At 50.9% G+C, this 19,055-nt stretch overlaps 8 protein-coding genes across 8 annotated transcripts; 3 read left to right on the top strand and 5 right to left on the bottom strand.

Annotated features, from left to right (window-relative positions):
• Positions 1–837: 837 nt before the first annotated feature.
• On the top strand, positions 838–1,749 carry CPAR01_11336 (short chain dehydrogenase; the record flags this gene model as incomplete). The annotated part of the gene is made up of 3 exons (XM_060495595.1): positions 838–1,462; positions 1,519–1,607; positions 1,666–1,749. The coding sequence occupies 3 exons, from the start codon at positions 838–840 to the stop codon at positions 1,747–1,749; spliced, it is 798 nt and encodes a 265-aa protein (XP_060345943.1).
• Positions 1,750–1,815: 66 nt separating this feature from the next.
• CPAR01_11337 (uncharacterized protein) lies at positions 1,816–3,710 on the bottom strand (the record flags this gene model as incomplete). The annotated part of the gene is made up of 6 exons (XM_060495596.1): positions 1,816–2,024; positions 2,092–2,222; positions 2,273–2,666; positions 2,731–3,218; positions 3,287–3,548; positions 3,596–3,710. 6 exons carry the CDS (start codon positions 3,708–3,710, stop codon positions 1,816–1,818), a joined length of 1,599 nt encoding a protein of 532 aa, XP_060345944.1.
• A 2,016-nt stretch (positions 3,711–5,726) lies between these two features.
• On the top strand, positions 5,727–6,424 carry CPAR01_11338 (uncharacterized protein; the record flags this gene model as incomplete). Its single annotated transcript, XM_060495597.1, has 2 exons — positions 5,727–5,995; positions 6,109–6,424. 2 exons carry the CDS (start codon positions 5,727–5,729, stop codon positions 6,422–6,424), a joined length of 585 nt encoding a protein of 194 aa, XP_060345945.1.
• A 175-nt stretch (positions 6,425–6,599) lies between these two features.
• CPAR01_11339 (uncharacterized protein) lies at positions 6,600–7,265 on the bottom strand (the record flags this gene model as incomplete). Its single annotated transcript, XM_060495598.1, has 2 exons — positions 6,600–6,916; positions 7,031–7,265. 2 exons carry the CDS (start codon positions 7,263–7,265, stop codon positions 6,600–6,602), a joined length of 552 nt encoding a protein of 183 aa, XP_060345946.1.
• Positions 7,266–9,365: 2,100 nt separating this feature from the next.
• CPAR01_11340 (adenylosuccinate synthetase) lies at positions 9,366–11,348 on the top strand (the record flags this gene model as incomplete). Its single annotated transcript, XM_060495599.1, has 9 exons — positions 9,366–9,403; positions 9,712–9,741; positions 9,796–9,832; positions 9,884–9,896; positions 9,960–10,001; positions 10,065–10,495; positions 10,551–10,647; positions 10,700–10,761; positions 10,815–11,348. 9 exons carry the CDS (start codon positions 9,366–9,368, stop codon positions 11,346–11,348), a joined length of 1,284 nt encoding a protein of 427 aa, XP_060345947.1.
• A 973-nt stretch (positions 11,349–12,321) lies between these two features.
• Positions 12,322–14,029, bottom strand: CPAR01_11341 (uncharacterized protein; the record flags this gene model as incomplete). Its single annotated transcript, XM_060495600.1, has 2 exons — positions 12,322–13,805; positions 13,864–14,029. The coding sequence occupies 2 exons, from the start codon at positions 14,027–14,029 to the stop codon at positions 12,322–12,324; spliced, it is 1,650 nt and encodes a 549-aa protein (XP_060345948.1).
• Positions 14,030–14,568: 539 nt separating this feature from the next.
• Positions 14,569–16,273, bottom strand: CPAR01_11342 (carboxypeptidase; the record flags this gene model as incomplete). Its single annotated transcript, XM_060495601.1, has 2 exons — positions 14,569–15,977; positions 16,042–16,273. The coding sequence occupies 2 exons, from the start codon at positions 16,271–16,273 to the stop codon at positions 14,569–14,571; spliced, it is 1,641 nt and encodes a 546-aa protein (XP_060345949.1).
• Positions 16,274–17,352: 1,079 nt separating this feature from the next.
• Positions 17,353–17,789, bottom strand: CPAR01_11343 (uncharacterized protein; the record flags this gene model as incomplete). Its single annotated transcript, XM_060495602.1, has 3 exons — positions 17,353–17,475; positions 17,536–17,563; positions 17,620–17,789. The coding sequence occupies 3 exons, from the start codon at positions 17,787–17,789 to the stop codon at positions 17,353–17,355; spliced, it is 321 nt and encodes a 106-aa protein (XP_060345950.1).
• Between the last annotated feature and the right edge of the window lie 1,266 nt (positions 17,790–19,055).

Raw genomic sequence — 19,055 nt, forward strand, 5'->3', positions numbered from 1 at the left:
ATCTTTGGGGTGCATACGGTCACTCCACGAGACCTACCCCATTCTGATCTAAGGTACCCGCTTCCCCACAGAGTAAATGAAGCCTTTCTAGCGTCCTTAAGTCGGGGTTGGAAAAGCGGTAGTGTCACCTGATGACGATCGACAGTAATCCTCGGGGCGTTAAGTCGCGAACAGTTGCGAACCCGCAATAGATATCCAATACAACGGTCGGTCGTTACCATCCCGGCGCTTGTGGGAACTCGGCGTCGCGTTTACGACGGGTAACGGCAGTGTGCACTCCTGAGCCCTTCCTTGATGCGCCGCGGGCCGCGGACTAGACCGGAGGGTTATCCATGCTCCCCAGAAATGGCTGACAAGCCGAGCACCGGCGAAGCCGACTCTGCGGTAGTCTCTTTGATTATGATAGCTCATTCCATCAGATCACCCAACCTGTGACCTCGTTTCTTTCTCGACACAGGGTATGAAGTCAAGTAGGTGGACTACCGCTTTAAGTAGAGATTTCCCAGTAGAGGAATGTCAAACACAATAGGTTGTCTTTCAAGCAAGGAGTGAATAGAGGAAAAAGAACAACTACAAGTCAAATCATTCAAAGAGAAATGACCGAGCGACTTGCTTGAATTCCACCTGAGTAATAGTTATCCAGCCGCGAGGAATCCCCATGCATGATTACTTCAGCCATCTTGGCGCAGTTCTTCGACCCCTCAATTACCCCTCCTAGGCTAATGTCCGATGAACTCGCATTCGCTGCTCCCTGCCTGAGTATCAATTGACTATTGCTTCTCAAGTGCGGTACTTGAACTCATTGTTTGAACGCGTCCCAATCACACATCATCCGCCATGCCGCTGTACAAGCCACCCAATCCCGGTGCACCTGTCCTTTCGCAGTTCTCGCTGAAAGGCAAGGTCGCAACCGTTACGGGAGGCGCCAGAGGCATTGGCCTCGAGATCGTTCGGGGCCTCGCCGAAGCCGGGGCTGATGTAGCTCTCATCTACGCGACCAGCAAGGATGCCGTCGAGATCGCCAGCCAAATTGCCAAGGACACAGGTGTGAACATTCGCGCTTACCAGAGCGACGTTCGGTCTCGAGCCTCAATTGCCGCCACGGTTGATCAGATTGTTCAAGACTTTGGGCACCTTGATGTCATGGTTGCAAACTCTGGCGTCTGCGCTGATATTCCCAGCCTTGAGTACACTGAGGAGACATGGAAAGACAACAATAGTGTCAACCTTGATGGTGTCATGTGGACGGCGCAGGCTGCCGGGAAGGTCTTCAAGCAACAGGGGCGTGGCAACCTCATCATTACTGCGTCAGTCAGTGCGACACTGGTCAATATTCCCCAGCGACAGGCTGCCTACAACTCTTCAAAGGCAGCCGCCGTACACCTGGCAAAGAGCCTCGCGGTAGAATGGGTAGACTTCGCAAGGGTCAACAGCGTGTCTCCGGGCTTTATTGAAACGGAGAGTGAGTGCATGGCTTGCCCTCACCTAATTCTGGAACCAGTGCTGACCTGGATTAAGTGTTGTATGTTCAACCAAAAGAACGCTTCGATAAGTGGATGGAGATGATTCCCGGCAAGCGAATGGCTGAGACATCTGAACTCAAGGGTGTAAGACAGATTGCAGTAGTGACACGGTCGTTCTACGTTTGCTAACCACGAGATATAGGTTTATGTTTTTCTGGCAAGCGATGCATGCTGCTACATGACTGGTGCTGATATCATCGTTGATGGAGGGTATACCCTGACATGAAGAGACACTAATGAATACATCTTGAACCTTTAATCTGTTTACCCTGCCCGAAACAAGCCGCTAGTCTCAAATCGCTTGGTGCTTTTCTCCAGATGAAACCGCATTTTCGCTGGTCTCAGTGACCTCATTCCCGTGAGCAACCCGCTGAACATGTGCTTCTTGTCTGTCGACGTATTTCTTGGGCCTTTTACTGGCAATCGCGTCCTTATCGCCAATAACGAAGAGAGGAGGGTTGTTGCGATAGTACTCGTCGAGGTCTTCGAGTGTTCGGTTTGCTAGCATGCGTGTTAGACGAATTTTGATCGAGATACCTCCAAGCTTGGATTTGTAATTGGCCTTTACCTGTCTCAGGATAAAAGAGGTAGATGACAGGCAGAAACGCAGCGTTTAAGACTGTAAACACGATCCAAAACTTCCATCCCAAATCTTGGATTCCGATTGGTGTGATTTGGACAATCACATAGTTCGTCATCCTGAATAATGTCAGCTGTTTCAAAACAGAACGATCAAAGACTTGCTGTACCAATTGGTGGCTGTAGCCACTGCAGCACCTTTTGTTCGCATGGCGATCGAGTTGATCTCTGTAGGGTAAAGCCAGGGAACACCCAACATTCCCAGGCCGAAGGCCATGAAGTAGAGAAAGAAGAAGACAATGGATCCCTCTGATGCTCTACGGTTTCCTCCCGGGCCACCATACCTGAGAAGAATCGTGATAACGAGAAATGCTAAGCCTTGACCGGCAGTAGATAAAAGCATCAGTCCACGCCGTCCCCATCTCTCAACTAGGGTGACGGAGACACATGAGAAGATCAGATAAGTCAGTGAATTGACAGCGGTTAGAAGACGCGCCAGCTCGTTTGATAGGCCTACGGCAGAGATCAAAACGGCCGGCATGTAATAACTCATGATGTTGATACCTGCATGCAACGATATGTCAGAGGCACTTGGCGCCATCCCTTCCAGAACCAAGATCCATCTTACCTTCAAATTGCTGCATAAATTGCGTGCCAGCCCCTAAAATGATTCTGCGCAGTGGTTTGGTCGCACCAGGATCAGGCCGCAGCAGATCTCTCCACCGGATATGATGTTCTCTTTCGTAGTCGATACTGAATCGTATCTCTTCCTTCTGCGAAATAACGAACGCATCGTCTTCTGGTTTCGCCTCGAGACAGGCAAGAATCTGTGTGGCCTCTTCCTCCCGCCCATGTGACATAAGCCACCGGGGCGACTCGGGCAGCCATGGAACAGTGGCGAATAGCGCGATGATGAAGACGAATTGGAAGGCGAGAGGGAACCTCCACGCGACAGCACCGCCTGCGTATGACAACCCAAAGTTGATCCAGTTGCAGAGGGAGAACCCGACAATGTTCATCATCATCTCAAACATGACTAGCTTCCCACGCCAGTGAGCGGGAGCTGTCTCTGTTTGCCAAATCGGGGCGGTAGCCGTGTTAACTCCGTTGCCGATTCTGTTGTGTAGACATGAGCATGATTCTGCCTCGTCATGGAACGAGCGAGGGCATTAGCTGATACTCACCCTAGTACAATGCGCCCAACAAACATCTGGGCCAAGCTATGAGACGATGCCATCAAGATGGCGCCAATGCTCATGATCGCGGTACCGATGAGGATGGACTTCGTTCGACCCAGTGATTCCCCAATAGTGAATGCCAAAATCGCTCCGACGAAACAGCCGATGTCGTATATTGCTGTTATTGTAGATAGCATACGGGTCTTCTCCGGGCCGACAAGGTCATGGAGCTCGAGAAAATCGTCAGTCACAATGACGCCGCTGAAGACTTTGCTTGTGTTAGCATACGGCTCAGACGTCAGTAAAATCGCTTACCTGCTTGGTCATAGCCGAACATGAGCATGTCTACACTGCATGCAAATGTGATCCAGTAAGTAAGCCATTTCCCCTTGAGCCCAAAATATGGCGCTTTGGCTACAGCGGTGGCCATCTTCATTGCATGTGAAGTGGTTGTCCAGGGGCTAGTGAGATCTCGTATCAAATCCGTTCGTGATCAATACACAGGTATCCAAGTCTCCCAGCAAGTTTGATATGAATTGGAATTTATTGAAGGTGCATCCAGGTATTAGGACTGATCCTCGGATTACATGACCCGGGGGAACGGCTGACAAGGGTGTAAGATGTGGTCCGATTTCCTCCCCGTGGGGTTACGAGATCTGCGTTACTGGGAGTCTAGAGTAATTGTATGCCCAGATGTATATGATATCCTATTGGCACCGGTTAAATGGGGTTGGGAAGATCGGGGTAATCATTTCCTGGTCCCCAGATTCACTCGATTATGATCAAGATGATTCCACCTGTTTTCCACATTCGATCACTCTCCCCATAATCATTCAAACTTGGCGTAATGAACGAGGTCGAAGGTTTTCAAGAGGAAATGGAAAGCAAAAGTTTTTTCACTCAAGACTGAAGGTAAAGTTGAGCCATCTGAGATGCCGAGAGCTGATGCGCGACATTGATCATGCACGGGAGGCCGAAATTGTTTGTGGTCACTGTGCCAAGGAAGAGGGGTATTGCATCTCCTGACCACCATGCAGCCCAAGGGTGCCATAAGAGTCCAGTGAGGAAGGATTAATTTCGGATTTTCTACTTTATGCCATGAGATTCTCCCTTCTACAAGCTTCGGTCGCAGTTAAACACTCTTTACATGTAACGGAAAATACTCATGATAAATGCTGCCATCTATAGAAAAAGGTCGTTGATTATCTGAGCTCTATCTTCTCTTAGCTTGACGTAAGGTAATTAGAGTCAGGCATCACAAAATTGTCGCTTGGTCAAAGCTAACAGCCTTCGTTCATGTATCCATTGTGCCAGTATATAAGCAGACAGGCAGGAAAGCAGGTACGTCGCCACTGCGAGTCGAATACCATCCAGAACTTAGAAACCACACGATTGGCAATTTCAGTAATACAGACCTTTTTAGCAGTCGGAAGAGTGGAAAGAAAAGTTCCATTGAAACTACCTTGAGATCAATAAAACTTTGTGTCATGCGCGCCATGTCCACAAACGCTGTTGGACTCCACCAACCTTACACGGCACACTAAGGTTCCAAAGTCAATTTTGAGTGAGGCCGCAACCTTTTGGATCTTAATTGCGAGAGTTTCTTCAAACTTTGGCAACCATCGTAGGCTGTGGAAACACATATAGTCGAGAGCTCTACTGCCTAAAACTTGAAGAGTGCCAAATTCTTCCAAACCTCCGTCTGTCTCAAAACTCTCCCCCGCCTACAGCGATCAAAAGTCGATAACCCCCCCCCCCCCCAATACCAAATTTACATCAGAAATCATCTCTCATACTAGGCATGGATCCCGCACAAACCTTTGGCAATCCGGCAGCCACCAATGCATCAGATACTGTCTCTCTTGCAGTAGACAGGAAACATCCTCTAGTAACCATCACGAGCCTACCAGACGAGGTCCATCACTTGGTAGCTCCAAATGCCTACGAGCATTGCACAGGTTGTCTCACCAACCCAGACCAACCAAGCCACATCAATAGCGCCGAGCTTTTCAATCCCTGTCTTGTTGACACTCACTGGCGAGATATTGCAACTCCGTACCTCTATCCTTTCTGCGTCCTGCGTCAGAAAGCGCTTTTGCTCGTGTACACGCTCTTTGAACGTCCCGATCTCGCCAAACACATCAAGTCATTCTCTTTCAGAGAAGTCCAACCTTAGGCAATGGAAATCCCAAAGTTCCGCCGTCCGAGAAGTCTTGAAAATTTTACGAACCAAGCCTCTCTTGGCACCTATGCACTGAAGCCGGTGGTAGAATTCAGCACAAGGTTGTGGGGCATGCATTTCCTCCGAGGGACAGCTATGTGGCACCAGTGGTTGATGCTGCAAAAACCAGCCCTAGAAATAGTATCAGTATACCATCAACACCAACTACATTCTCCTGAGTACCCAGAAATCGAGAGATTGATTTTTATGGGAATTCGGCGCAACATGGACATTCCCACGATGCTGATGTTCGACAGCCCTTCATATGTCCCTCGTCAAGTTTACCCGCATACAACCGGCTGCTACGGACGCTACGGGCCCCCCGGATGGCCTTTCGACGATAGTCGCAGCTTGCGTGATCTTGCAATCGAACGCATGTTCATACGCTGTGGCGGCATGGAAGGAATACAGCATATTAGCCACGGCCACATGGATTGGGTGGCGTGCCAAAACCTGAATGACTCTTGCGTGAGCTATACAATGGTAATGACCTGGTATGATCGCTTCCATCTTCCTCGCGATGCTTATCTCTTCGGGGTGGCTTCCGAGCCGTTTTCTTAGTCTACAATGTACAAGGACTGCTAGAACGTATCAAAAGAGGAGAGCTTCCCCAGTTTCGTGCCTTACACATCATCACCGAAACCAACGCGGTAGAAATGAGTCCTGAGGAGCTGGTGATCAGACGACAACTAGAGGATTTGGGAGTGGAGCTCAAGTTTTATGAGCAAGACATACTGCACGGTGTGGATTACGCGATCCTGGAAGATGAAGGCTGGATAGTAAATGATAAGATTGGAGGTTCGCTTGACTTTCAATTCTCGTCCAAGGAAACATCGTCTCGAGTCTTTGAGCCCCGAGAGATCGCACGTTATCGAAGCTGTGCACTATTCGAGAACATAGTATGGTACTTTATTTGTTTTTAATAAGCAGGTATCTACAGATCATCTCAATAAGTTCAAATTATTGTCAGATGGTGAATGAACATTTTAGGTGCCTAGTGATTTCACATGGCATCGCTCAGCCTGGCTCGGTAAATGTTACTGTTTCCGACCTCCTCTACATTGCTCCTCAGTCACTCCTTTCCCAGAGAACATTGCTCTAGAAAGCAGCAAGACCACCGAGAGCAAGCATGCCAAGGGCACCCATAGAAGCCAGAGCAGGAGCAGCACCAGCCTGAGAAGCAGTGGTAGCCGCGGCAGCCGTGCTGCTAGCGCCGGCAGTCGGTGTGGCGGTGATCGAGACAGAGGCAGTCGCGTTAGAAGCAGCAGTCGATGCAGAAGCGGCGGCAGATGACAGAGATGCGATAGCAGAAGAAATGACGGCGGAGGCGGAGGCGGAGGCAGAGTCGACGGGAGGAGCGGAGGCGCCGCCGGTGACCTCGCGGCAGAACTTGCCGGCGGCGGGAAGGAGCTGACCTGTTGTTGAGAGCAAGTGTCAGTCATGGTGTTGAGGCTGTTGCCTGCAAGATTGAAGACGTGGAGCCTGGTAGATGTGCAAAACAGAAAAGGACTAAAGTGAAGTTGACGTACCAATAGCAACGTCAGAGCCGCAGGCTTGAAGGACGCAGTTGACGCCGACGGCGTAGATGCTGCGATAGTTGTCCGCCTCGCAGATGCAGGCAGAGTCGTCAATGCTGCTGCACTTGGTGCCGTCCTTTACGGCCTTTGTGAGGCACTCGATGGAGCACTTGGGGACGACGTCTGTGAACTTTTGTTGGGCCACGGCAAGGCCGGCGGTAGCCAGGAGGACGTATGAGCACTTCATCTTGAGGACTGTGATGAGGTTTACGGCTTTTCAGACGACACAAGAGACAGACTTTTTGGTGATGCTAACCAAGGAATTAGGAGACGAGTGATGGGCGCGGAAAAGAGAAAGGAAATCTCATCACGTCTAGCTCTTGCCGGAGGTACATACGATGTTATATATGTACAAACACATAGGGCCTTCCAAGTCTATGGCTACCTTGGAGGGCAGGCCATGTTTCTGGGCAATGTTAGAGTCAGGCTTCTGCATGTGGCGTCCGCACGCGAGGTAGTTCGACCCTCCCTCACTCCATTACCAGCGTTATTAGAATAAGGCGTTCGTGTTGAGTGATCCGATGGTGCATCCGAAGCCAGGGTCGGTTAGATGGTCCGGCCAACTTGACAAGGGGTTGTACCTCTATGCATGGCAGCCATGCCAGATCAGGATGCTCGGTTAGAGCTCTCTCGCTTCGTTCGGGTCGCGTCCAGGGCCTTTTTGACGGCGAGGTGGAGAGGGGGACGCTAGCTTGGCCGTTGGTGAGAAGTGTCATTGGCTGGAGGGGAGTGAAGAGATTGATAAAGGTTGCAGAGGAGGCGTGGAGTAGGGGACGAAGAAAGTTATCTGATCCATCAGATAAGATTGGATGGCGTCGGCGGTCTCGGTAGGCCTAGGCAAGTTTTCAGCTTTGGCCCTGGTGTGCTCCAGTTACACCAGGTTAGTCCCAGTCCCTCATGGATTCCCCTGCCCTTGCTCGGTACGTGTTCCGATCAGTGAGCGCTTTTCCATCTCGTTGGTCATATTGACGATGTTGGTCCATGGTAGGCAAGGAACTTTTGCTCAGCCCGAGGATGAGCTCGGGAAGACATGTGAAGGGCTTTCAGCGTGGTCAATCGTGTGTGTCTCCGCTCCCTACAACTTAATGCAAAGCCACTATAGGTTGTACCTCGATTCGCAGTGAGTCAGGTTGATCAAGTGAAATCATTGCATTTTTTTTTCTCTCGCTACATGATGGTCTATAGCTTGCGATAGTATCCAAACGGATGTGATTCTTGGGCAACTTGAAGTTCTCGTAACTGGAGAAAAAACAGGCTAGTTCGGTCTTCGGCGATGACAACATGCCAGCAAAGCGGAGAATCAACAGGGGTCGCGATGTGCGCCAGGTTCATGAGCTTGACGTGACGAGGTCCAGTAATAAAAATGTAGGCTCGACCGATTTGCTCCAATTCGGACGACAGCACGTGGACGGTGGATGAATGGAAGCACAAGGTATTACGGACGAACTTGGGCATATCATCAGCGAGAGTTGAACTTTTGGTCATTAACTTGTACCTTTACGAGAGGTAATTAATAGGCGCTTGTGCTGGCTGGTCGCCTGTCAAAGTCTCTGATTGATGATCAAGCTAAGGTGCTCTGAGTACCTTAGGAAGCAGAAGAAGAGTTTTTGGTTGAAGAGTCCTTATATGATGAGAATTGGCCTTGAGCAAGCTGGGTTTAGCGAGTAATAGGCGCGCAAGGGAGCGAATTGATTGAGAAGAATTCTTCCTTTAGAGAGATTCCTAAAGTGTGGCTAGAGACACACGATGTGGCTGAAATGTCATGTAATCTGTGGCTATAACTTTGTGGCTGACCTATCATCAGCCACATGACGGAGTATCGTCCGGCGTTGCCTGATTCTTCCACTCCGGACGATTCCGTCCCGTTGAGCCGGCGATTGGTGCACCATTGCCGCGGTACGTACTCACCGAGTCCCGACGAGTGGCCGATAACGCAATCGTTTTAGAGCACACACCTTCGGCGGGCAACAGCAATTGACCAAATGGAAAGAACCTTGCCCTGCTGCTGACCTGCGGGAAAGAGTCATCGCAGCGAGGGAAGCAGCAGAGAAGTGGGCCCGTCGTCACGTTGGCCGGCAGACCTGGAACCCCGCCAAAGCAAAACCTGCCCCTCCATGGCCGATTTTTAAACCCCGCGTCTTCCCCTTCTGATTGTTTTTGTGAAGTTATCGCAGACCGACGTTGCGATCGCAGCAACCCATACTTTGGACAATTCGCTAAACAAGTTGCTTGTTGCTATACACACATTCTCTCATTCTCTCGCACATTTCAATCCATACCGGACGCCATGGCTACGATTGATATCGTTCTCGGCGCCCAGTGGGGGTAAGCTGTCAACATTCTCGCCGCCCAAATTTGCTCTACCTTTTTGCTCTACACATACATGCGTCTTCTCACCTCACAATATCCCGCTTCTCTCCTTTGTCTATCTTGTGCTATTGCACACTGGTTACATTTCTCAATCTCCGGCCAGCAGAGTGATACATGACAGACAGGGACCTCAAGGGTGTACACGTATCGGCCGTGTATGCGTATGCTCTCGATGGATCGCGACACATCGACAAACATTCACCTCTGCTGCGCCATTGAAGACCTGCCGCAGAACTACGAACTAACATATCGCGCTCAAATAGTGACGAGGGTAAGGGAAAGCTGGTCGACGTGTAAGCTATGCCCATTAACGCCCCCGGGCCCCTCTTCTGACATCCGCGATATAGCCTCGGACAAGACGCGCAGATTTGCGCCAGAGCTCAGGTTGGGTTTTTGGTACCTTTTGGATAATCAATGGCATGCTGATGGCCCTAGGGCGGACACAATGGTAGGAGTCACTCCAACTCCCGAAGCCATCGCGACGTGTAGTATCTAACTCGACCTCCAACAGCCGGTCACACCGTCATCGTCGATGGCGTCAGCTATGACTTCCGTACGTGTTTATGTCCTCGCAACGCTCCTTTGACCCCCTTATGCTGATCATCACCATCTACAGACCTTCTTCCCTCTGGTCTCCTGCACCAAAAGTGCATCAGCCTCATCGGATCCGGCGCCGTCGTCCACGTCCCGACCTTTTTCAAGGAGATGGCTGATCTCGAGGCCAAGGGCCTGAAGAACATCCGCGAGCGCCTCTTGGTGTCCGATCGCTGCCACATCATCACCGACTGCCACATCCAGGTCGATGGGTTGGAGGAGCAGGAGCTTGGCGGCAACAGCATCGGCACCACCAAGCGCGGTATTGGCCCGACCTACAGCACCATGGCTGCCCGCAACGGTATCACCATCAGCGAGATGTTCGACGAGGAGCTCTTTGAGCACAAGCTTCGCCAGCTCGCTCAGGGTTTCAAGAAGCGCTTCGGCGACCTTCTTGTCTACGACGTTGAGGACGAGATCAAGCGCTTCAAGCAGTACAGAGAGGACCTCCGCGTAAGTTTCCTCGCGACGTTGAAATGCCGTATTGGTGACTAACATGCCTCCATAGACCTTTGTTGTCGATGCTGTCCCCATCATCGCCGACGCTCAGAGGAACGGGAACAAGATCCTCGTTGAGGGTGCTCAAGCTGTCATGCTTGACTTGAGTACGTGAATACTATAGCATATTGATTATGGATGCCTTGCTAATCTTGATAGACTTCGGTACTTACCCCTACGTTACATCATCCAACACTGGCCTCGGCGGTGTCTTCACTGGTGTAAGTTGAAGTAATCCTTGAATGAACAGACCAGTGCCCTGACATGTCACTAGCTCGGCCTCAACCCCAGAAAGATTAACAACGTCGTCGGTGTCGTCAAGTCCTACACCACCCGTGTCGGTGGTGGCGGTTTCCCCACGGAACTGCTCAACGAGACGGGCGAGAAGCTCCAGAAGATTGGCCACGAAATCGGTGTTTCCACCGGCCGCTCTCGCCGCTGCGGCTGGCTCGACCTGGTCGTCATCAAGTACTCGCACGACCTGAACCACTACACCGCTCTCAACCTTACCAAGCTCGACATCCTCGATACCTTCCCCACCATCAAGGTCGCCGTCGGCTACAAGAACAAGCACACCGGCGAGGAGTTCCCCTCCTTCCCTGCCAACATCAGGGCCCTTGATGACGCTGAGGTGGTGTACGAGGAGCTCGAGGGCTGGAACACGCCCACGACGGGCGCCAAGACGTACTATGACCTGCCCAAGCAGGCTCGCGCGTACGTTGAGTTCATTGAGAAGTTTGTTGGTGTCAAGGTTGTCTGGATCGGCACTGGCCCTAAGAGAGAGGACCTTATCTTCCGTGGATACTAGATCCAGGTGTCCCTGTGCTTTAGGAGGAAAATGAACCCAGAGGGGTTACGACATAAAAGATGAGACGTTGAGTCTCTCCATGGAATTATTGATAGAAGTTCCATTTGCACCTGAAAACAATAGATCGCACACAAGACCACAATTTTCGAGACTAGCATCTACAACGAGCTTTTGCCGCTCTTACAGTGTCACATCTGATATATTGGCAGCAGTGTGTAAAGCACCGGCAGATTATCCGTAACGCCCCAGTAAGAGAAGCAATGAATTGGGACAGTGACTCACATTTCGCTCAACCACACTGGCCAAATCCCAATGTCATCACCACAATCTTTTCCCAACGGGGCCGAGGAAATTCGCAATATCGACCCCAATTACACGGTTTACCCCCGACATCGGGAGGGGCTGAGGCATTTAGCCTGCCCCTCGGCCCCCCCTTCTCAATTCCGCCGAACAAAGCAGCTAGCAAATTTTTTCACATTTACTCCAAATTGGGAGGTCGCCATTGGCCCGCTGCAGCAACATCACAGACCTCCAATCTGCCAGGGCAAAAACGTCAACCACACCGGCACAGTTCGCAACGGAACTTGAAGCCCAAACTCGGCGTAACTCGGCACAGACGAGCATCAAAGATGTTCTGAATTGTCTGGCCGGTTGGCCCAATGGCAAGGCGTCTGACTACGATATACCGTGGAATCAGGAGATTGTGGGTTCGACCCCCATGCTGGTCAAAATCTTTTGCCGGGTTGCCTTTTGGTTGTTTGTTAACACAAGGAGCGTTCCCGACGCTTGGTTGTGGGTTGTCTTGTGTTGTCCTTGTTCTCCTTTGAGTCTTTGTCATATACTGGCCCTGTTTAGATTACCCCAATGTCACCTCTTTCATCCTTTTCAACACAGCTGCAGCATGTCTCTGAAATGGCTATGGAGTTTCTTTTGTCTTAAGCGATGAGCTTGTTGTTCGATGCGTCACTGCCGACTACATACGGAACCCATCGTCTTCCACTGAAAAGTGAGAGAACGTAACCGGTGTATCTTCAGTCTCCTTAACTGAAGCCTGAGCAAAAATGCCCAGGATGGGCCCCGTGAAGTCCCGGGCATCAAGATCCTTGACCGCAGCCACCCCGATCTCTTCCCAACTGCAATTACCCAGGTTGAGACTTTCGCTGCCAAAAGCAGCACCATCCTCATCATGCAGTGCAGCATAGAACTTCCACTCAGTCTCCGAAGCTTGGATCTTGAAATTGATCTTCCGTGCCTTGTTCCCCAGAGGAAGGGTTTTTGAGAAGACTTTGTCGAGGCCAGACGCAGAGTTGAAGGCGTGGCAGACGATGGCCTTAACATCATAGTCGAACGCTATTGAGACGTGTCGGGCGCTGTCTCTGTACATTGCCAAACCTGCTCGAAGCCCCTCTGCTGACTTCATGTTGTCGTCTAGCTTGAGAGAAGCAATGGCGTAAGTTGCCAAAGATCTTTGCCTTCTCCCGAGAAAAGTGCAAGTTCCTGTAGGACTTGAGAATCCGTTGCGGCTTGGCAATAGTGTAACTTTGTTTTCGTCATCCTCGGAGAGCCGGTACTTGGCAAAGTCGGGATCCCTGATCAAGACACCCGTGACACCGGCAGGTGGTTTCAAAGCTTGTACATCCAAGCTCGACGCAGCCTCCACAAACCCCCTCTCAAACTCCATCTTGGGCTGAGTTATCCTTGGCCATCCCCCCTCAGGCCACTCAACAGGCGTCAGAAAACTCTCACGCCCCAAGGCAGCGCATCCATCACCATCCCTCCTGACGCCGAGCACCGCAGCCCACCATGCTCCCCTCGCGTCCTGAAACAGTTCCCCGTGACCGATGTTCTGGATGTACTCATCCTTCCCATCCGCCGTCATGATCGGGTTCCCTTCGAAGCTTTCGTACGGTCCCCATATGTCTCTTGATCTCGCGATGGAAAGCATGTGGTGCTCAAAAGTCCCGCCTTCGGCTACCAGGAGGTAATACCACCCATCGACTTTATACACATGCGGCCCCTCGGTATCGTATCTCGCGTACCCGCCCCAAATATCTCGTTGCTCAGAAAGCTGCTTCCCGGTGAGAACATCAACTTCAACTTGCTTGATCGTACAACTCGGCTGCTTTGAGCGGTCCATGACGAAGCACCCCTGGAAATACACGCGATCGTCGTCATCGAAGAACAGACTTGGATCGATCCCGTGGAAGTCTACTGATACGGGGTCAGTCCACTGTCCGCTCCAGATATCAGAGGTATGGATGATAAAGTTCTGCAAGTCGGAGGATCCGTTTGAGGAGCCGCAGTTTGTGCAGACGATGTAGAATCGCCTGCGGTGGTGACGGATGGTGGCGGCGAAGAGGCCGCCTGTTGCGATCATTGTGTGGCCGGTGTCAAGGGTGAAGGAGTTTGTGCCTGCGTTGGCGAGAGTGATTTGCTCTGGGCGGTTGATTGCGTTGCCTGACGCAGCGAGTTAGCCATGGATTGTTCTATTTTATGCGGTGAATCAATAATATACCTATATGCTTCCAGCTTCGTAAGTCACGGGAAGCGTAGATGGGTAGGCCGGGGAAGATGTGGAAGGATGAGGTGACGAGGTAGAAGATCCCATCGACCATGACGACCGAGGGGTCTGGAGCAAAGCCCGGAATGATGGGGTTCTGAAACTCTGTCATGTTTACCATCTTCAGTTACTACGCGAGCTTCAGATGGTTCCGGTAGTATTTTGACTGCTTGTGATCACGTCTCGTGGATTGCTCGTCACTTATAAGGCCGCCGAACATGACGGGGCATTGTCTCCGTCCCCCGCACCGGAACCCGGAGTTGGTCCCGTTGAGGCCCACTTAGACATTTGACAATTCCCCGCGGAGAATTAGGCATGTTGGGCAATCCTCCGGCTGATGTCGGTCCAGAGAACCTTCCCAGGCCAGCACTTATCTACTCTTTCCAGAACTTCTCATGTTGGATTGTCATCTGCAGAAATTGTGCATTGATGACGAATCGACAGTGAACAGCTTACTTCTGGGCACTAGATCCTAACTCAATAAGCCACAAGGGCGATTTCGCTATGTAGTGGATGACCAAAGAGGTCTTCAGTTACTCGCCCACTCCAGAATAGAGAAGTTTAGAGGACAGGGCACTTGACCGTCAAAGTCGTTCATTACAATTAGATTGTTTAGCGAGAATGCTCAAATATAACCCTCTCTCAGGCGTGTTTCATCACCTATGCCATGACGCGGTAAACTTGATACTCATCACCAACGCTCACCGGCAGAACGTTAAAGGTAGCATAAGAGTCGATACCTTCAGGCTCAAGAGTCACAAACGCGTGCGCCGCATTCTTCTGCCTAGTACTGACCCAGAACCCGCCAGCCGGGATCCGAACCTCCTTGACCACGGTCTCCGTCGTCACAGTCGTGCGAGCAATTCCCTCATACTTTGTCCGCGCTACTTCGGCACTCATGATGTTGAATGCCTCAACCTCGCCTTGGAAATCAGATTGTAACGTCTGTACTTCCACGCCAGTAATTCGCAGACGCTCAGCCACATCAGCCCACGCGCGTGAAAAGACATATGCCTCTGGTCTCGCACGGGTGAGGTTTGCTACCACGGGTGTGGTGTTGAGGAACTGAACAGGAATATCAACGAGATCTCCCGTCGTCGCTTCGATGAACTGCCAAGTGATGTTGGTCGGCCGAGCAGACTCCGTAACAATGATGTCGTCGGTGCTGGCGATGAACTTTGCGCGCGCGTTTTCCACTGTCGAGAGTACTTCTTCGGCCCTATCAGCAGCCGTCTGAACGATTGTCTCGACCATCGTCAGGCCCGTTGCGACGCGGCGCTGCCAGTGCTGGTCTGCTAGTCCGATGCCTCGTGTCTCGGTTAGGAACATGATGGCTTGGGTCAGTGCAACGGCGCTATCTCCGATTTTGGCGTCACCGGTGGTTTCTTCCAGAACAAGATTGTCTGTGCCCGAGGGACCGACGATATAAGGGCCCCATCGGAGACCTCGTCTCTCCATAGCTGCGGCAATGTTGTTCGCGAAGACGGCTTCGGACATGTTCCGGATATCGGGATGGATGTTGGCGTTCTTCATGGCAGAGAACTGGCCGTCTTGGGCATCTACCCATTGCTCGTTGGTCCCAAAGGGTGTAGTAGGGCTATACTCGTGACAATCTACACCGACATGAGGCGCGAAGCTCACCATCAGCTGCTTGATGTCCCGAGTCTGCTGGCGCGCAAGTTTCGTGTGGTCGCGGTTCGGGTCGAAGCTGGTCGCAAAGTATCGTTGGAAGTACGCCACACCGTCCGGATTGTATCTCGGGAGCATCATGATGTCGACTTTCTCAAGGATTGAAGCCGCCCAGGTGGCATTGGCGTCGAACCTGCCAAGGAGGGCGAGCAGGGCCTGGTCACCAGCTGGTTCGTTTCCGTGGACGCCGCCCTGCATCCAGATGCGTACTTTTGAGGGTGCGCTAGCATTGCCGTAGGTGTTCTGGCTGGTATCCGTCGGGACGCCTTTCGAGGTAGACAGGTAGACGTAAGGAATCGAGCGGCCTTCTTCCGACTTGAAGTCGGGACTGTGGTAGGTCATCCACTCATTGCGCGCTGCGAGAGTTTGGAGGAAGTAGTCTGCCGATCATAAGTCCTTAGAGTTGGGCCGCAGAGTTAAGCATCTCAATTCAATTCGACTCACCGAGAGTGGCCTGGTCTGTCGGGCCGCTCGTGCCATTAGCAAAGGTGGCCGGGACACCGTCCGGGTTGGCGAAAGCGGGCGAGCGCAGGTCAACATCTTCAACTTCTGGGAAGTTCGCCGCTACTACTTCGCTATCCGGGACTACCTCAACCTGGTTGCTAGCATACGTGAGCTGAGCAGCAGCAAGGCCTGCGCGAAGCAGGGCGAAAGCCGCAATCTCTGGAACGTGCATTGTCAAGCACGGAGTTGGTTCCGGAGTTTCAAGGGTTTTTTGAGGTTGAAGGCGCAAGACGATCAGGACCAACGGGCAGCACACAATGCGACCATGTCTACTATTTTATTGATCCTCACCGGGGCCCTTCGGCCTTCAGCCGACGCCGATAGTGTCGCCAAGGCCTCATTTACCCTGCCCCAATGCCAGAGACGTCATGATATTTCCTCTCGCGGTACGATGATCACGGTACTTGTCCCCGAACTATGCGGAAATAGGAATGTGTTTACCTTCGGTGTGGAGGAGGCCCCTCAAAGTGTGGGGTGGAAAAGTCTTGGAACAACCTCTAAAGCTTCCAGCGGTGTCGCTCGCCAAGAGGTGTTATCTTGCCAAGACCCCAAAGGACCAGGCCGCCGGGCCAAGGAGCAATTGGGCAATCAAACTGATTTTACTTAGCATCTTTACTCATCGATTTACTCTCGTGAGAAACTCACTTTCGGCCCTTCATCGGCGAAGTCTTGGTATTCGACTCACAACTCTCAAGCCGGCAAGACCATAAGTGATATCGATGTCGGAAAGCTGACATGCCACGGATTATGAGACGGTGGCTTCGATAAGATTAAGCCTCTTGCAAATGCTCGAAGTCAGTAATAATATAACTTTAATGTGGTCTGATCTAAATTATGAGAATAACATGTCTTCACGAAGCTTTCGGCAAGATCATGGGATCGATATCCATGTCTCAATGTTTCTTCTGACCACACAAATATGATTCTGTTACAGAAAGTGGGCCCACCCCATTTGGACAGCATTAGCTTCACTTACTTTTCGTGACATATTAATCCTAGGCCCATCCGCTGGCGATGCGATTTGGGGAGTCTACACCCAGGAGTTTAGTAAGATTGAATGGAAGAATTGTTCCTTGTCAAGACATGCATCATTGCTCCACAGGTTAATAATCGTTTTAAGTCAAGACTCGGAAGCGGACTGATACAGTCATCGAGGTAGTTCCTCACTATGAGTTTTTCGGCTTTTCTATTTCACATCTATCTTCGACTCCAGTCCGCTTCCAGATTGCTTCAACGCGCGCCCAGTCTGTTTCACGACTTCTGATACGTATGACGAGGTCCAAGAGAGCTCAAAATTCTCAGCTCCCGCGGTGCAATGTAAAACGGTTCCGTAGCGTCAAAGTAGTCATTATAATAGTCCTTCGTCATTTGGTGCTGCAGAGTCATCGCACTGATTAGTCAAAAGACCATATACGGGAAGCTACTCCAACTAACCTTCATTATCCAGTCTACTGGCTCTGACCTAAAAGAATGTCAGAAAAACCTCCAACCTCGTTCATGAGGTTAGGCTGAGCATACCATTTCTCAATCCACGTAATCGTACCAGGAGAGTCATGAACTTGATACATCTCGAAGTACATCAGCTCGGACTCTTTCTTCATCTTTTCAATTGTCGGCTCCGCAGCCCGCAGAAATCTCGAGACATCCTGCGGCGCAACGTGAACAGTGACATGAAAGACCGTTGACATGGCGGCTTTGTTCTGCTTGAGTCCTGAAGAACGATGGTAGTCGGATGAAAGCCTGATGCGCTGATTGTCAAAGCTGCGAAGCTCTGATCCCGGGGAGCTCGGCCTTTAAGTAGTCCGCAATAACAGTCGCCCCGAAGATCCGAGGCCATTGCCGACGGTAGCTCAGAGGATGAAACGTCTGATGTCTGACCAGACGTGTAGACAGCTTAGTCAGTATGCAACGGCTTGTTATGCGTTGTACTAATTCGAACTCAATTTGTGATGTCATCTTAGATGCCTAATTCTCTGCTTCGACGTGGGCAATCCTTGTCTCGTCTTCTTAATGACCGTCTTCGAATACTGAGCCAGCTAGGAATTGATCTAATCCATCGAATAGTTTGCATAATAATGCAATTCTGCGGTAGGTGTGTTGAGAAACACATGATCATGGCCTTCTTTAAATTGACCGAAAGGGCAAGAAGGCCCGCGATGGCACAACTGTGCCCTCGATAAGTTCAGGTTGAACGAATACATGTTGCTAAATGGCCTTACTCAGAACATTGCAAAAGCATCGCTAACGGCCCATCAATAACTAAAACCTGTCAATAAAGCCTTTAGTACTCTAGAAGAACCGCTCGTGTTTGGCATGTCGCCATGGACCTTGAAATACCAGGCAAGGCCGTTAGGTGCAGAACCCAAGCTTCTCAGGACAGTTCCGGCTACCTAACAGTTCAAAAGAACAGAAGGTAGAGTCATGAAATACATGCCAAAAAGTTCAAGCAATGGTGTCACCGCCTTGTCCTATAAGTATATCGGAACGGGATGCATCAGCGCAGGCGCAACGATCAACAGCGTGCTAGGAACACAGAATGAAACAACATACGCTTGAAGACTCGTGCAATCGGCCTAAGCAGAAGAAACGGTGTTCTCATGCTATTGTTAAGGTAAAGGTATGGAAGACCGAACAGGCTTTGAACCCAATTTGAACAGAAGTACCTTGTGCTGCCTACATGTATGGACATTAAGGCAGGCCCCGACGTAACCTGGCTGGCTACCTATGAGCATCAAAATTATCCTATAAATTTTCGGTACTTTCTTTCCTCTCCGACGTTTAAACATGGAGTTGCCATCAACGACCTCACTTAAGAGACTTGCCATCCATCACCGACCCACCCTGTGTGGCCTCCTCTTACATCTTCCTGCGATCACCGATCAAATCCACCTGTCAGCCATTGGATTCACTGCAGATCATATCATTTCAATCCGGTGGTACCGTACAATTTATTC

The sequence above is a fragment of the Colletotrichum paranaense genome (assembly GCF_030867605.1).
Source record: "Colletotrichum paranaense strain IMI 384185 chromosome Unknown Scaffold_9.1, whole genome shotgun sequence".
Classification (NCBI taxonomy): domain Eukaryota; kingdom Fungi; phylum Ascomycota; class Sordariomycetes; order Glomerellales; family Glomerellaceae; genus Colletotrichum; species Colletotrichum paranaense.